The sequence below is a fragment of the Chrysochloris asiatica genome, unplaced genomic scaffold, assembly GCF_000296735.1.
Source record: "Chrysochloris asiatica unplaced genomic scaffold, ChrAsi1.0 scaffold00130, whole genome shotgun sequence".
Lineage (NCBI taxonomy): Eukaryota > Metazoa > Chordata > Mammalia > Afrosoricida > Chrysochloridae > Chrysochloris > Chrysochloris asiatica.
This window is the reverse complement of record NW_006408648.1, coordinates 533,475-551,688: the sequence shown is the minus strand read 5'-3', so window position 1 is coordinate 551,688 and position 18,214 is coordinate 533,475. Positions and strand designations below refer to the sequence as shown.

Genomic DNA, 18,214 nt, shown 5'->3' with positions numbered 1-18,214 from the left:
GTTCCGACTCGATGGCACCTGACAACAACAACAACACATTTGGGGAAACAAACAATTGGGCTTTTTCAGCTCAATAACATTAGTCAGGATAATGTCAGAGGCTAACTGCAAATCAGACCATCCATTTCTCATATACAAATTCAAAGCAAAGCTGAAGAAAATTAAAACAAGTCCAAGACCTTGAGTATACCCAATCTGAATATGCAAACCATCTCAAGAACAGAGTAACACATTGGAACATTAGTGAGCAAAGACTAGATGAGTTGTGAGATGACATCAAGAATAGCACACATGAAGATCTACCCACATTATTTCAGATGTCTCTAGACCATCATTCTAATTATTGCTTCAAACCTATATAAAATCCTGGCCGTTTTATAAAAGTGTCTATTTAAAAACAAACAAACAAAAAACCAGAGTCTAAACTTTAGGTTTCCAGAGTTAACATTTCAAAGGGCAGTTTGATGATATCATCAACTTTTAGTTTTTAAATCCTGTGTAGATTTCTGTTAAATGCTGGTTAAAATTTATTTTAGAAAGACACGTGCCCTTTTAGATATCATCCTTCAGAAGAGCTGAGACTCCTCTAGGTTTGTTCAAGGGAGGCAAGTTTTGATCATAGCTAGTTGCTAGGGCTCTTTTAAGAGCCCTGGTGTGGTGCTGTGGGTTAATGAACTGGACTGTAAAGTCAGTTTGAACTTCAAGGTTGGTCGATGTTTCAAGCTCACCGAGGTTTCACTCTTCGGAAACCCTGTACAGGGTTGCTATGGGTTAAAACTGATTTGACAGCACTTAATAAGAACAATATCAGGGCTCTTTTATGTACAAATTTCAGTTACACAAGACCCAAATGAAGAAGTAAAATTTCAGAAGAGAGAGCTATTTTAGTCTTTCTTTCTGATGGGTAAACTAATAGAGTAATTTTTCATTAGAAAAGACAGCAATTCATGGGTCAAAATTCTCATGCTGCATCTTCCCTATTTAGCAAAACAAAAAAGGGAAGCGAATAATCATGGCATTTCCCTTTTATTTATGCTAACAACCTAAACAGGATCAATGTGTATGGTTGAGGCATAGAAAAGCTATTATTAGGCTGTCTGGTTTGGAAAAGGATTAATGTTCAAGGATGCTCCAATTTAGAGGAAATTCCTACTGTTTATTAGTAAATCTCTGTGGATGGAACATGCCTGCTTCTATGTCTCTACACTGTCAGAATTCAATTCCTTGTCATTATACAACTGAGACCCCTGTTTTCTTTCTTTTTTTTAAAAAAAAAAAATTTAACTTTTTATTGTGTATTGGGTAAAGGTTTACAGAGCAGATCAGTTTTCTATTCAACAATTCATACCCATTTTGTTTCATGTCATTGATTGCAATGCCAACAAGGTACCAACAAGGTAGCAACACTTACCCAGCATCCTCCTTGTGTTTTCTATTTCCATTCTGCCTTCTTTTCTAACCATTTGAAACTTTGCCCTTGGGCAAATGCTGCCCTTTGATCTCAAATGGTTTATTATTCTAAGGGATGTGAGTACTTCCCTGATGCCTTAGGGGCATTCCCAGCTTCTTGAGGAGGTTGCTCACATTCCTTGGCTCATGACCCCTTCTCCATCTCAAAGCCAGAAGTGATAGGTGGAGTCTCCCAGGTTTCAGTTCCTTCCTCCTTTTTTCCCATTTCTCTAACCCACTCATGTGATTAGATTGCTTTGCTGTTGTTAAGTGCTGTTGAATGAGTCAGTTCCAACTCATAATAACCCTCTATAGGGGTTCCAAGGAGCAGCTGGTGAGTTTGAACTGCTGACCTTGTTGTTCACAGTTCAGTGCTTATTCAACAAAGCCACACCAGGAGTCCTTGATTAAATTGGGTCTACTCAAATAATCCAGGATAATCTTACCAGCTCAAAATCCAGTATACTTTTTTACATTTGCAAAGTCCCTTTTACTATGATAACGATTTGGAGGTTCTGGGGATTAGGAATGTGGACATTTTGGGGGGTTGTTGCTGTTAAGTGCTGTCGAGTCATTTCTGACTCATAGCAACCCTGTATAGAGTTTCTAAGGACCTTGCAGTTCAAACTGACCTTGCAGTCCTGCACATTAACCCACAGTACTACACCAGGACTCCTTTTTAGGGGTGAGTGTGCATTATTCTGCCTGCCACCTAGCCAATGCCAGAAGTATCCACAAAACAAAGACACAAAGCAGACACTGCTAAAACTACAAAATCCAAATTTACAGCCATCTCTTATCTATGTGGGGGCTTCAAAATGTTCATGGAAAAATGGAATTTAAAAAATGATGGATTTTTTCCACGTACTTTTTGATGTACATGGTATATCTTTCTCTTCCAACTTCTCTTATGTGTACACATGCATCTCTGTAACCCTCTTATCTAGTAGCCTAAATTTTTATGATTGTCTCAGGGGGAGTAAAAAAACCTTACTCTCTTTTCCTTCCTTTATTCTTTGTTTCATTTATAAGCAATTCATTCCAAAGTGGAAAAAAAGTTAAGAACACTTTATTCATAAGCTGTCACAGATTGAATTGTGTGCCCCCATCCCCCCATCCCACCCCAACCCTGAAAATATGTGTCAACTTGCCTAGGCCATGATTCCCAGTATTGTGTGGTTGTCCTTCGTTTTGTGATCAGATGCAGTTATCCTCTATTTTGTGGTGTGTTATAAATCATAACTCTATATGTTCATCAGGAGTCCTGGTATGGCACTGTAGGTTAAGGTGCTGAATTGCAAAGTCCATTTGAATTGCAAGATTGTCGGTTCAAACACCAGCTGCTTCTTGGAAACCCTATATAGGGTATCTATGAGTCAGAACCAACTCGATGGAACTTAACAACAATGATGACATATGTTCATGAGGCAGGATTAGTATGGGATGAACTTTGAGTCATAGCCTTACAAAAGTCCCACCTTTACTCAAGTCCCAACCTTGCACAAGTCACACTCTTACTTGAGTCACGTCTTTTTTTCTACAAGAGATAAAGCAAAGAGAATTGAGCAGAGAGAAGAGGGATGTCACTTTGAAGAAAGAAGAGCTGGAGTGAAGCATATCCTTTGGAACTGTCTAGACCTAGCGAAGATTGAGATCAAGACATAAATTGAGATCTCGCAGCAACCAGGATGCAGAAGGTGAAGAGACAAAGACCTTCCTCCAAAGTTAACATGGAGACAAAGCCTTCCCCTAGAGTCGGTGCCCTGGATTCAAACTTCTAGTCTCCTAAAGTGCGAGAGAATAAATTTCTGTTCGTTAAAGTCATCCAGTAGTGCTATTTCTGTTACAATAGCACATGATAACTGAAGGTTACTTTTTCCTGAAGGTTACTTTTGCATATTTGGCTCAGTCTAAATGTCAATGAGATTGAAAGAATGAGAAACTTAAAATCGTCTTCTTGAAAAGTCAAAGCTTGGACAAGCATGATAAGTCTGTATATCTGACTCTGTGCTCTGAATTTTACACTTTTGTATCTTAGAACTATTTCCTTCTACCTTGTACTTTAGTCATTTGAATGGCTCTACTGTATGCTTCATATTAATTGATTGAAATTTGTTTATCATTCAAGAGCGTCCTTATTTTTTGAAAATGCATCAGTATGAAATAAATGGCTATTTATGTCAGCCACCTATTGTTGGATAAATCTTAAAATCAGTACTCTGAGGTTTAAATAAGATGTTGAACAGAACACTTATTCACTTGATCTTTATTTAGTTGTACCACAAGTGAGTAGAAAAGGTTGAATTTAATTACTATTATCATTTTGGTGCTCTGCAGTCCATTTGGATTCATGATGATCCCACAAGGTTCTCTTGGCTGTAATCTTTATGGAAGCAGATCATCAGATCTTTTTCTCTCGGAGCCACTGGATGGGTGGGTTTGAACTACTAACCTTTTGGTTAACAGATGAGTGCTTATCTATTTGTCCCACCAGGACTCCTGACTTATTAGCACCAACGCAACCAACTACTATTGAAATCATTACTGAGATAAGTCCAATCTTACCTTAGAGGCTGGCTCAAAGTAGCCCATATCCCAATCAGGCACAGGATTATTACAAAGTCAGGGATGATTTCCCCCACAAAATGCCACTTACACAATAGAAATCAGTGGGGAGCTTATTCAGTGTAGTACTGTTGACAATAGCTAAACTATGGGAACAACAGAAGTGTCCAGCAGATTAGGGTTGGTTAAACAAATTAAGAGGTAGCCACATAATGGAATATTTTTGCATCTACTTAAAATGATGCTGTAGAATATTTAATGACAGTACAAATTTTCTTCTTAAACTAAGTACAAAAAAGTTAGAAAACAGTACACATGACATTATTCAAATTGTGGAAAATAGTCCTCATAGTATTATGCTTATCCCTAAACCGCTAGTCCAAAGACTAGCAGTTTGAATCCACCAGTGGCTCCACAGGAAAAACGGCTTGGCAATTTGATCTCATAAATAAAGATTACAGCCTAGAAAACTCTATGGGGGCTGTTCTATTCTGTAACATGGTATCATCAAGAATTAACCCCATGGCACCCAACAACAACAACAGCAAGATACTACTTATGGTATATAACACAGTCACACATAGGCATGGAAAAGTCTGAAATATATAGACCAAAATATTATATGTATAATATTTCTCACAAGTGGAATTATAGGTGATTTTTATTTTCTGAATAATTAATAATGAATATGCATTCCTTTGTCATAATTAATATTTCATGTTTTTTTTTTTTAAGTCATTGGGGAATAATAGCACCACCTTGTATCACAGGAAGTGTAGATTCTTAGGGATGGAAGGATGAGTCTAAACTTCTCACCAAACATCTCTGCTTGAACATCAAAATCTTATATATGTGTGGTTTTAACATTTAGAAGAAATGTTTTCATCATTTTGCTCCCTTGAATTCTTATAGTAGCATTATGGAATAGGTAAAGCAGGTAATTATCAACTTTGCCTTTTCTAGTAATTCAGAGCAACATTATCAGCTGAGTCCTGTCTATCTGGGCTCTAAACCCTGACAGAAACCTTTCCCCATTAACTAGCTAACTTTTTGCCTGTCTGGGATCCCAGTATGCTCTCCAACAGGCTGCTGAAAGGGAAGGAGCTGAAAAGTGACCATCTGCAGAGAGGACAAGAACTGACTCACCACATTCATGAAACTCATAAGAGAGGTCAGGCTGCTTCTTCTTCCTCTTCCATTGGGCTAGAACGCCTACCATCATACCGACAATGATCACTGTAAGGATGCCAGCAATCCAGTGTTTGTGGTCATTTGAAATCTGGTGTGTCTCAGGTGACTTTGGAGCTAGAAAAGACCACTAGTTTTCAATCATCCAGTAAGTCATTTATAAAAGGTTTATCTTTCTTGCTGCTGTTCTCCTATTTACCTGCCTACATCTACCCAGGACTCTAAAAAGCCTGAAATGCACAATACGAGGCTGTAGGAGGGTCCAGTCTCAGGACCTCAGCAGCTAACTATGACCTAGCCAGTGCTTCTGGACGAATTCCTAGGCTGAATCAGTTTCCCTTCCCAGAGGCTGGATGGGTTTGGAGGGGAGCAAACCAAAGGACCGGAGCTGGATGGAGAAAGGATGCAGAGTGGCAGATGGATGAAAGCAGGATACAAGGCCAGAACAAGCAGTGATTAGGACAGTGTGGATTCAGAGTGCTAGCATTTGAGGAGAAAAATCTTGAAGTCATTGCTCTTCAAAAGTGGCCTCTCAACTATGGCCATTGTGCATCTAGGGAAAAGCTGGTACTTTAAAATGGCAGACTCCTATTACCCTTTCCTCCAGTTGGGCTTAACACTGCACTATGACGCTGTGGATGTGCCAATAGCATTTCTTCGTCTGAGTCTTTCCTTGTCACGTGTATACTGATCCTGCTACTGCTGCCTGTGCCCATATCAGATACTGCTAATCAGTTGTGGTTCTCTCACACACTGAACCTGGACACTGTCAGAATTCTGCTGCTTAGGAAGTCATGGCCAGTTTGAGCACCTGCCATCTAAAATGCTCTCCTCACTCCTCACCAAACTTGTAATAGTTATTGTTGTTGTTGTTGTTGTTGTTAAGTGCCGTCGAGTCGGTTCCAACTCATAGCGAACCTGTATAGGATTTCCTAGGAGCAGCTGGTGCGCTTGCACTGACGACCTTCTGGTTTAAACGGACTTTGCAGTCCAATGCAGTAACCCACAGTGGTGCCACACTAGGACTCCCCACCGAGCTTAGCAAACCCACTTATTTTTTTCATGTTCATATGGCTTAAGGTCCTACTTCTTTAGAAAAGCCTTCCCAATTCTCAAGGTCTTGCCTTCCTCTGAACACCTACCTATAAAATTGATCATCAGCCCTTATTAATTTAAATTTAGTTACATATTTCCAAGGGACACAATTTAGATTCTAATTTAACCTTTTTAAAATCCTATTTTCAATATGTATATCTCATGACTTTCTGATTCTGTTGGGGGGTCTTATCAGGATATATACATGACAAGCAGCTTTACCTGTAACATAAGGTTTGGACTGAAGACACATCTCAGCCGTCTGGGATTGCAAAGACTGTACATCTGCGACACAGAGGACACACAGGATTGTCATATTCGTTGTATTATGAAGTCCAGGGTAATAAAAGTTGATGGAAACATTATAGCGTTCTGAGACATTATCTTGAGATTTCTGCATGACAGCAAAATATGTAGTAGTCGAATTCTCACTCTCTACCAAAAAATACATCTTCTTAGGCAGTGGGTAACCTTGTGTAGAAGAGCAAGTCAAATTGTTATAGGATTTGTCTGTTGAATTAGAATCTTGCATTATTTTTGGTTGACTGAAGTTAGCTGAAAGCAGAAGAGAGAGAGAGAAAATCAGTCTCAGTTGGAATGTATCTAGAACAACAAATAACTGGATACCTGACCTTGAAATTCATTGTGGGCACACCTGGGAGCCCTGGTTGTCCTAATGTGTGAGAGCTACATCATGATCCCCATGTTTATTGTTCTGGAATGGAGGTTTGGGACAATCTCACTTCCTGCTTACTCAAATCAAGGGGGTATTTGCTGAAAGACTTCAGGGCTGAAATGAGTCATCAAAGATATGCAATGGGGCCACCGTTCCTGGGAGTGGAGACTTTGGTAAGAGGAAGTGGTCTGACAAAAGACCCAAGAGTCCTATGGAGTATATTTCAGACTGAGGGTAGAAAGGGCTAAAGTTCCACTAGAAATTTACAATCTATGGGAATGGTATACTCTGAACCATGATGATGGTCAGTGAATGGATGGGGATTTTGGATTTAGGAATTCGGAATACTGGCACTGACATGACTATCAGGGTGTATTCATCTTATGCTATAAGATGAAGGTCAAATTCTTTCTAGCGGAAATAAATGAGCTTGATAAAAACACTGATTCTCTTGATGCCATACTTTATGTGGATTGTCATAGCACTACTGACTTTAGCCTTATCCTAAGCAACAATATCTGTGAAATCACAGGTTGGACGAGTTATAGTTTGTGGGGTTTTGTTTAGTACATATTGAGACAAACAAAAAACTGTTAAAAATTAAATCTTGTCTGTGTTCCACCTAAAACATACCATGTTCCATCAATGATTGTTGTTGTTGTTGTGTACCGTGGAGTCAGTTCTGACTCACAGTGACCCTGTACAGGGTTTCTGAGGCTATAAATCTTTACAGGAGCAGAATGCCTCATCTTTCTCCTGCGGAACAGCTGGTAGTTTCAAACTGCTGACCTTGAGGTTGGCAGCCCGACTCGTAACCACTATGCTACCAGAGCTGATATCAGACCACAATTTTGAAAACATTGACTTAGCACTTGGTTAACTATTCCGACAGCCCAGTAGCCTCGTTTGAATCACACAGGGCTCTAAAAGAACAACTCCTCCTACTATTTCTGTTTTTGCTTCTGCTTTACTCTGTGGTTTTAGAATAGATGCTGATCTGCCTTTTCTGGTTTTATAAAAAAATAATCTGAAACTAGCCATTGACTCTCTCTTAAAAGTCTCCCACTGAGGTCAAGTAGATATCAACTCATTATGACTCTACAGGACAGAGTTGTTCTTGTTCTTAGGTGCCGTAGAGTCGGTTCCGACTCATAGCGACCCTGTACAGGGTTTCCGAGGCTGTAAATCTTTATGGCAGCAGAACGTCTCCTTTTTTAGGATAGAGTAGAACTGCCTTATATGAATAGGGTTTCCAAGGTTGTAATCTTCATGGAAGTAGACTGCCATATCTTTCTCTTATGGAACTACTGGTGGGTTCAAACTGCCAATATATTGGTTAGTAGCTGGAGTCTTGGTGTGGTGAAGTGACTGCAAAGCTATTTGAACTGCAAGGTTGGCAGTTGAAGCTCACCAGCTGCTCCTTGAAAACCCTATACAGGGTCACTATGCGTTGGAACTGACTCGACAGCACTTCACAACAACAACAACATATATTCCCTGATGTGGCACTGTGGGTTAATGTGTCAGACTGCAAAGCCATTTGAACTGCAAGGTCGGCGGTTCAAGCTCACCAGCTGCTCCTCGGAAACCCTAAACAGGGTTGCTATGGGTTGGAACCAATTTAACTGTACTTAACAACAACAACATATATTCCCAGTTGTTATTTGTTGTTACATACAATTGAGTCAGTTCTGACTCACAACTACCCTGTATAGGGCTTCTGAGGAGAGATTGGTGGGTTTGAACTGCTGACCTTGTGGTTAGCAGTCCAGTGCATATCCAACAGCACCACACCAAGACTCCACATATATATACCCTAGGGAAATGAAAATGTATGCTCACACAACAACCTGTACACAAATGTTTATAGCAGCTCTGTTTATAGTAACGCCAAACTGGAAACAACCCAAATGTCTTTCAGTGAATGAGTAGATAAATAGTAGAACACTACTCAGCAATAAAAAGGAACAAACTTTTGTAACCTGCAACAATGTGGATGAATCTCAATGGCATTATGTTGAATAAAAAGACATGGTCTTAAAAGGTTATATACTGTGCTGTTAAGTGCCAATGAGTCTGTTCTGACTCACAGTGAGTCTGTATAGGGTTCCCAAGGAGCAGCTGGTAGGTTTGAACCACCAACCTTGCGGTCAACAGTCCGGTGCTTATTCTACAGTGACATACCAGGACTCCGTTTATGTGGTATTCTTAAAAAGACAAAAGTATAAGATGAAAAACAGGGGTTATAGGTACAGAGAGAGCCCTGGTATGATACTATAGGATAAACACTGGACTGGTAACTGCAAGGTTGACAGTGCAAACCCATCAGACATTGGAAATCCTACCCACGGTTGCTATGAGTTGGAACCAACTCGATGGCTTACAACAACAACAACAAAGGTGCAGAAAAGGCATGACTATAAAAGAGATAGCATGAAAGAGATTTTTTTTTTTAGGGTGTTAGAAGTGTTCTGTATCCTGATTATGCTGTTGGTTACACAAATATATGTGTGAAAATCATAAAGCTGTTAGCCAACAACAAAAAAAAGTCAGTGTTTACTGTATGATAATTTAAAAAATCTGTGGTGATATTTAGGCTTTTAAAATCTTCATGAAGCAGAGGGGATTAGTTTGTCAATCTATGGATTACTTATTAAGTTATTTTCCTTTTGCCTACTGAGCTCATGGTTGGCATAACAACAACAACAACAAAAAAAATCCAAATCAGTTAACTACAATCTTTGCTAGGTTTTGTGAATGAAAAATCTTAGACTAAAGAAGAAAATGGATATAAAAGAGATTTAAGGACTATATGGTTAGAAAAACTTGTTGTTGTTGTGAAGTTCCATTGAGTCAGTTCTGACCATAGCAACCCTGTATAGGGTTTCCGAGGAGCAGCTGGTGAGCTTGAACTGCTGACCTTGCAGTTCAAATGGCTTTGCACATTAACTCACAGCACCATTAGTAAAGTTCAAAGGACCTGTATGTAGTTTTTACTTAGTCATATTACTTTTGTTCAATTGGCTCTAATTTGTCTCCAAAGAAGACTATTACTGATCCTTCAGAAGCAAACTATAAAAAATACAAAGCATTTTCAGTTCCTTACTCCAAGACCCTGAACTCACTTCAAATGGACTTCCTAAAATGGTTGTTCTGTGCCTTTTTTCAACAGGTCCCTTCCAATATTTCTCTATTCATATGAAGTCTCATCTGAGCAGGTCAGGAATCCGAACATATCACGAACCACTTACCAATCACTGACAATTTAGCAGTCGTCTTTAAAAGATGCTTAAGTCCTTGAGGACTTTTATGATGGATGACACATTCATAAATGCCCTGGTCCTTGATCTCAACATTGTGGAGATGCAGGATCAAATTCTCCTTGTCAAAACGTATGTGGCGGTCCTTGTACTTGAGAGCAACATTATCAGCTTTCTCTTTGCCTTCGTATAGCTCATACAAAACCAACATTTTCTGATTCTGCCAAAATACTACGAGCTTGTCCAGGCTTAAGTTTTGAGAGTTAATAAATTGACATGGCAAATGTGCAGTCTCATTGAAATAGGCCACAGTCTTTATGGTGGCAGCAGCACCTAAAAGGGGAAAGGTGAAGATTGGGAAAGGAGAAACAAGAAGGAAGAAAAATTAATGCGTAACTCCATTTTCTTTCTATACAATATCCACATGGTCTCTTATCTGTAATGATTCTGAAGAACTAGCTACTAAGCCTGGAGCTGTGCATACAAGATGGGGAACTAGAGACTCACTGGCTTAGCTGCTAACTAAATGTGTGGCCTTGTGCAAATGTCAACCTCTCTGAGCCTCAGTTTCCTCATCTGTTTAATGAATAGGTGGCCCAAATGCTTTAAAGTCCTTCCCAGCACATGGTTCTAGTAATGTAAATTCCACTTCAAGAAAAACAGGCAGATCTCCCAAGTATACATATTAATTGCTATAAAGTGCTGTTGAGCCCATTCTGACTCATAGAAACCCTGTGTAGGTTTTCTGAGGAGCAGTTGCTGAGTTTGAACTGCTGACCTTGTGGTTCCCAGTCCAATGCTGATCCTACAATGCCACACCAGGAGTATACATGTACATATGTATGTATACACACACACCATAGGAGTCCTGGCGTGGCACTGTAGGCTAATGCATCAGACTGCGAAGTCATTTGAATTGCAAGGTTGGTGGTTCAAGCTCACCTGCTCCTCAGAAACCCTAAACAGGGTTGCTATGGGTCGGAACTGACTTGAAGGCACTTACCAACAACAATATATACATACATAAGTATATGTGTGTGTGTGTGTGTGTGTGTGTGTGTGTGTAACAAGATTTGGAAACAACTAAATAGTTAAGATAGCTAAATAATTCTCAGTGACCTCTCTAAAGGCAATCTCTTTTAGGAGTCAAAAAGAGAACTGGGCAAATATGATGAGAGTTTGGGGATAGTGGTGGCCAGGGACCATTTACAGTACATGAATGAAATGCTGGATGAGGAGGTCAAGATGTGCTTTGAGAGCACTGGGGAAACCCCGATGCAAACTTGCTTCTCACACTCAGGAATATGCTTTGGTCCCTACAGGCATGTTGGGGTTTGTGTGAGGGATTTGAGCCAAACTCCTTCAGGGTTTTTGCAGGGTTTGTGTAGGTCTTTTCTATGTCACAAAATTACTTGAGACTTGGACAAGAAGTAGTGGTGGGTGAGAGACATAGGGTAAAGGGGGCAGTGGAGGGTTAGATGCCATCTTGGGGAAAACGCTGACATTGAAGATTTCAGTGAAGGGATACTGATATTAAGGTAAAAAACAGAGTGGCTGGTGAAACAGTTGAAGGAGGTTTCATTTGAGGTATCCTTTGGGAAGTGAGAGCAGTTTAAAATGGTCTGATCAATGGGTTTCTTTTCTAAGAGTGAGAGTAGACGTTTCAATGACCGTGGCATGCATTTGACAAAATAGGGTTACATGCAGACTGGCCCAGTGAGTATGTGTAATCAAACAGGTTGGTGGTGGTCTTGAATTCTAAGGGAAGAGAACTCCAGACACCAATGAGAGCTGACATAAGTTTGAGTCTCTGTCTATTGTATTACACTCAACACAACCTGTGAAGCACTTAAAAGTATACAATATCGCATTGTACATCACATGCTACTATTTCCAAAGAGAAGTGAAAGAGTGACCTAACAAAGATTGCCCTGTATTTACTTATAACTTTAAAGGGAGACCTGGGCTCCTGCTTTGCTAAATTCTTATTGATGGTGCAGTGGGGTTAAGAGTTGGACTGCTAACGGCAAGGTCTGTGGTTCTAAACCCATCAGCTGCTCAGCAGGGAAAAAGATGAGTCTGTCTGCTCATGTAGATTTACAGCCTCAGAAACACTAAGGAGCAGCTCTACCCTGTCCTTTAGGGTCACTCTGAGTCAGAAATCAACTAGACTGGATGGCAGTGAGTTTGGTTTAGTTTTAGTGATAATACAAGAGTGCCACCTGCTGTAAAATCTGCGAGCAGCTATCATTTTGGAAACTTATTCTGGTTTTATTACTATTTGTCATATGATATAGAAATCCTGGTGTGGTGCTGTAGGAAAAGCACTGGACCACTGGGTTGGTTTGAACAACAAAGTTGGCAGCTCAAACTCACCAGTCGCTCCTCGGAAAGCCTGTACAGGGTCGCTATGAGTTGGAACCAATTCACTGGCACTTAACAACAAACATATAAGGCAAATGATCTAATGGAGATACCAAACACACAGTTGAAAATTCTGCCAGTTGACAATTAATTCTGCCTCTTGGACCTGAAAATAACTTATCCTTTGGTTTGTTCCTTGATGGCTGTTTCTCTGCGAGCTTCCTGGGGTTCTCCCTTAAAACATCTGTACAATCCTTGCATACCAGGCTCCTTCTCAGGGCTTTCTCTTCCACTCAGTAACTGACCCCCTCCTCACCTACCAATTGAAGGTGTGGCCTGTAGACTAACAGCATTAACATCACCTGGGGGTTAATTAGAAAAACAATCTTAAATCCCACCCTAGACCCATTGCATCAGAATCTACATTTTGACAAAAGCTTCAGGTACACATTCAAGTTTGAGAAGTGTTGGTCTAGAGGATCTCTGCCTCAGTCTGTAAAGTGGGGCAGAGAAGAAAACATTTGTTTCTTCCCATGCTTGGCTGCCAACCAAAAGTTTGAAGGTTTGTGTATACCTAGACATTCTGCAGAAGAAAGACCTAACAATCTAATTCCAAAACTCAGCCACTGAAAACTCTATAGAGTACAGTTTTTCTCTGCACACACTGGGTCACCATGAATTGAAGTTGACTCTGTAGCAGCTGGTTTATGTCTCCTCAAACTCCTTCTCCTAACCTGGGGGATAGATGTTACTCTGAAGGCCTTCATCAGTGGAACTGAAAGTATTTCACAATTTTCCATGACATCACTCAGAGCTAAGCATAGGGGATGTGGAGTTAATCCCCTCTTTGATCACATGGGAGAAGATGTACTTCAATGTCTGCTCTCCCTGAGTGGTTTGAGGCTTCTCCTGGTATAGCCCTAGAAACTTCACCTTCTCCAGTATTTGATGAAAGAAATTATCTGGGTCTCCATATAACTGCATGCTGCAGTGATGTCAGGAGCTAGATGCTGCAATGATGTCCTGATCGATTAGAAGTTTGTTTAAAATGATACTTGAGAACTTCCTCAGCAATATACTGTTTGAATACCACACCAAAATGATATAGTCTGCTAAACTTGGAAGGTGTCTGACTCCCCCTGGGACTTCTGTCCTCCTTGACACTATCCAAGATATATGTTTTACATATTCAATGATCATTTCTTCCTCATGTTACTACTTTGGCCCATGAATTTTCCGTCTTTCACTTAACTTTTTCCAAAGTTTTATTTGACTTTCTCAAAGCCTTCTCCCATAACAACAAAGTCTTCTAGGTCTTCAACTTCTTAGTCATATGCTTCCTCCAAAGTTGTGCTTTAATTTGAATTTGTCCCTACCCAAAAGAAGATACTTGCCCGTCATTGCTGCTTGTTTTATCAGCTTTCTGGGGATCTTGAGGAACTCCCTCTATCTTTTGAGGTGTCCCCCTCTTTCATTGCTATTGGCAACTAATCATCTGTCACTATCCCCTTGTTCACTGAGGATTTTTACATTAGACTCAAGGTCTTTCCAATGAATTCTTGCCATCAACTTAGGTGACTTCATTACTCATGGGTCCACTGACAACCTTACCTCAAAATTCCTTGAACTTGCCAACTCCAAAAATCTTTATTTGCGTGTTATTTCAGCAGTCCAGTTCCCATGACATAATTCTGGACCTTACCACCAAGTTTCTCTTTCCTGAGAATCTTTAGCTCTCCCATTACAGGTTTCATTTTTGTTTACTCCCCTACTTCTACCTCAACAAGATTTCACCTGTTTCCAGTCTAAGCTGTATAATACAACATTTTCCAATAGAAATCTCTGGTTATTAAGCACTTGAAATGTAGATAGTGTGAGGAATTAGATTTTAGATTGTACATAATTTTAATTAATTTAAATTTAAGTAGCTATCGTGGCTATTGGCTATGGTGATAGTATAGCAATAGTATATGTTTTAAATCATTCTTTTGCCAGGAACTTCAGTAAATGTGATCTTTGTCTCTCTGTTTTCATTCTGAGAACATTTCTACTTTTGATTAACTCTATTCTTAGAACAAGGAACCCTTGATGGCATAGTGATTAAGCACTTAGTTTCTAATAGAAAGGTTAGCAGTTTGAATCCACCAGTCTGTTTTTGTAAAGATTTACAGGCTTGAAAATTCTTTGGGAGTTAGTTCTACCCTGTCCAATTGGGCCTCTATGAGTCGGAATCTACTTGACAAACTGTGGGTTTTGGTTTGGTTCTACAACTGAATACTTGAGCAATCTTGAAGGAAATCATTCAGTTTTTCAAACTGGTGACATTAGAAGTTTGTAGTCTCCAATCTCACTTCACTTTAGCTCAGTGCTGGTTGGTATTTACATATTCTGCTCACTGCCTTCTCCCTTTCTCACACCAGTTATTTCAAACACATCTTTTGCTATTGCTTTTAGCTTCTTCTCTTAAATTGTGATGACTATCTCCACTCCCAGTCTTCCATCCCCTATCTTTCTACTGAAAATGCCCAGGTAAATGCTGCCAGGGACATCTCAGCATGGCTACCTCCAAAGCTCTCTTCAGACCTCACCTTTGACCGCTCTGCTGACTTAACTTATTAAAACTATTATTTTCCAATCTTTGGCTTCCTGGCAGTTTTCTCTGACTACTCCTTAAATGTCGATTATCATCAAATGCCTGTTCTTAGCCCTCACCTCACTCTAGTGTTTCTCCTCTGTCCCTATAATTTAACTGCCAAGTTGTTGTTGTTGAGTGCCGCCGAGTCGATTCCGACCCATAGCAGCCCTGTACAGGATCAAGGAGCAGCTGGTGAGCTTGAACCTCCAACCTTGCAGTTCAAACGACTTTGCAGTCTGGTGCATTAACCCACAGCGCCACACCAGGACTCCTTTGCATAAGGTAATATTTCAGAGATGGTGACCTCCACCCTATAACTTTCTCTAGAGTTTTGGATACACATCTCCAACTGCCTGCTGGGTCATTCCATCTACATATGCAAAACATACTATTTTCCTCCCCTCTATCTTCTCTCTCTCAGTGAATGGCTGGCTCCCTTACCCTCTGCTGTCAGCAATCCTCTTAATCATTGGCAGAAGCTACCCAAAAGAGGGTCTGCACTGGTGTGACTAAAGAGACACAGAAATACTACAACCAGAGAAGACTTCTAATATATTAAGAGAACGGAAGAGCAAGTAGGTAGGAAGCAAAGAAAATGAGTAATAAGAGAGGGGAAATAAATGTATTCATCTAGGTTATAAAAAAAGGGAATTTTATGTTATAACATAGAGATGGTTATTCAAAACTTTTCATGGTCTGGATTATTCTGTTAAGAGTAACTATGCTTTGATTTCATGTATGCCCTACATCCATATATACATTGTGTATACAGCAATGTATACTTATATCTTATACATATGTTGTTGTTATTGGTATGTGCTGTTGAGTTGATTTTCAGCTCATAGCAATCCCATGTGACAGTGTAATTAACCATTACACTACCAGGACTCCTTATGGGACTTCAAGATGGAGACAATTAGTTTTAAATAAAATGCAAAAGTAAATATTAGCTTCTGAGTTTGTGGCTATGCATACCACCATGATTAAGAGAGATAAACCAGATATAATAATCTTGTAAATAAATAAATATAAGTGGAATAATTTTATTATATACAAAAAAATCACAAGGTTGGTTAAACATCAAAACCTGAAGACATGTATAGGTCAAAAGTAATAGAGTGATTCCTCTAAAAGTTGGAAACAGAAATACCACATCTGCTAGTGATCCCTCTAACTGGTATATATCTTCAAGAAATAAGAGATGTGACATGAATAGATATATGCACACCCATAGTCATTGCAGTACTACTCACAATAGCAAAAAGATGGAGACAGCCTAAATGCCAATCCACAGAAAAAATGGTTAAACAAATTTTGGTACATGCACACTATGGAATACTATACAATGTTGAAGAATAATGATGAAGCTGCAAAATGTCTTATAACATGGATGAACCTGGAGGAAATTGTGCTGAGTGAAATTAGGCAATCACGAAAGGACATTATATGATACCATTCTTGTGAAAAGTTAAGAAAAGCTTTTTGTGATAAAATAAACATTCTATGATGTTTAGTAGGGTTGGGAGGGAAGGGGAAAGTATTCATGGATGAGGCTAGACACATGTTAACTTGGGTGACTGGGAAGGCAATATACAACAAGGGAGAGGTTGGCAGAGGAAAGATGAAGATAGCGGAAGACACAGGGAGGAATGCAAGAGTTAAAGTGAATAAAATTAAATACTGTTAACTGATGGCAGTTGTTAAGTGCTGTTTGTTGAGTTGTTGCTGTATAAGTTTTCTGAGGAGCAGCTGATACGTGGAGGGGATTGCAATCATTGTAATGAAATGAAGTATATGATTGTTGAAAATAAAACTGATAATCTGCTTTGTAAACATTCACTTAATTCACAATAAAAAGCTTTTTAAAAAGCATAAGGTTGAGTGAAGAGGTTACATTGATTATATCAATTACACGGAAAATAGGTCTATCATGTTTGATGGACTAAAATTTAAAACAAACATAAATGCATTGTTGTTGTTGTTGTTAAGTGCCTTCGAGTCGGTTCCGACCCATAGCGACCCTGTACTTAACAACAACATAAATGCATTATACAACTATAAAATGCAAAAACATCAAAACAACCAAACATATGAAGAAAAAATGGAAATGGACATGAAATTTCTTTTTATGGAAGTAATCTATCAAATAAATAAAATAAATGATTAAATGATAATACCACCATTTCACAACCCCAAACAATTAAATAATCAGGACAATAAATATTAATGGTTGCTCACATCACGAAAGAAAGACAATGAGACACTATGTGCATACTGATGGAAAAACAAAGAATCATCAGTGAATGGGGTCATTAAGCAATATGTTGATTTTAAACAGTCTTTCTGTATTTGTGTTATATTTGCAATAATATCATTAAAAAAAATAAAAACTGGTACATTTTCAGGGAGAAATTTATAAATATTGTCAAAGAGGGAGACCAAATAGATCTGAAAACTATTATTAAGAGATCAGATAGCGGAAAAAAACAAGATGGTGGATCAGGTGGAAGGGCAGTGAGGAGTTCTGTCAGCAACGACACAGAATACCAATCCAAGCAGGCTCAGGGGATGGTCCCAGAACTCTGAACTACATAGAAAGGAACATTTAGAAGGTTGGAAGGCTTACAGCTACAGGAATTTATGGCAGAAGCAAGAACTCCATTGCTTTTTAATCCAAGATGCTCAGCTGCTCCCGGAGCCACCATCTTGGGAGACAACAAGTTGGGGAAGGATCAGAGCAGCCACGGACACCTGACAGAATCACGGAGATAAAGGTGTGGACACGCTTTTTTTTGTATCTGTTTATTGGCCTCTCGCTGTCTGTGCACCTCCAATCAGGTGACTAGAGGGGGTGCTTGAGTGAATGGCCATCCCACCCCTAACCCCGGAGGGTTCTGCTATGCATGCACACACATCTCCTCGAAATTTAAAGAGACAGTTTCCACTTATAATCCAACAGCAGCACAAAATGGCCACAGATGG

The 18,214-nt window shown here is 39.5% G+C and overlaps 1 protein-coding gene across 1 annotated transcript in view; it reads right to left on the bottom strand.

Annotated features, from left to right (window-relative positions):
- Positions 1–3,218: 3,218 nt before the first annotated feature.
- Positions 3,219–18,214, bottom strand: part of CD86 (CD86 molecule) — a 96,291-nt gene continuing 81,295 nt past the window's right edge. The window contains exons 4-7 of the mRNA XM_006869419.1: positions 10,225–10,566; positions 6,520–6,852; positions 5,161–5,319; positions 3,219–3,289 (exon numbers count right to left, since the gene is read on the bottom strand). Coding sequence (XP_006869481.1) covers positions 3,219–3,289; positions 5,161–5,319; positions 6,520–6,852; positions 10,225–10,566 — 905 coding nt within the window. The remainder of the gene's footprint in view (positions 3,290–5,160; positions 5,320–6,519; positions 6,853–10,224; positions 10,567–18,214) is intronic.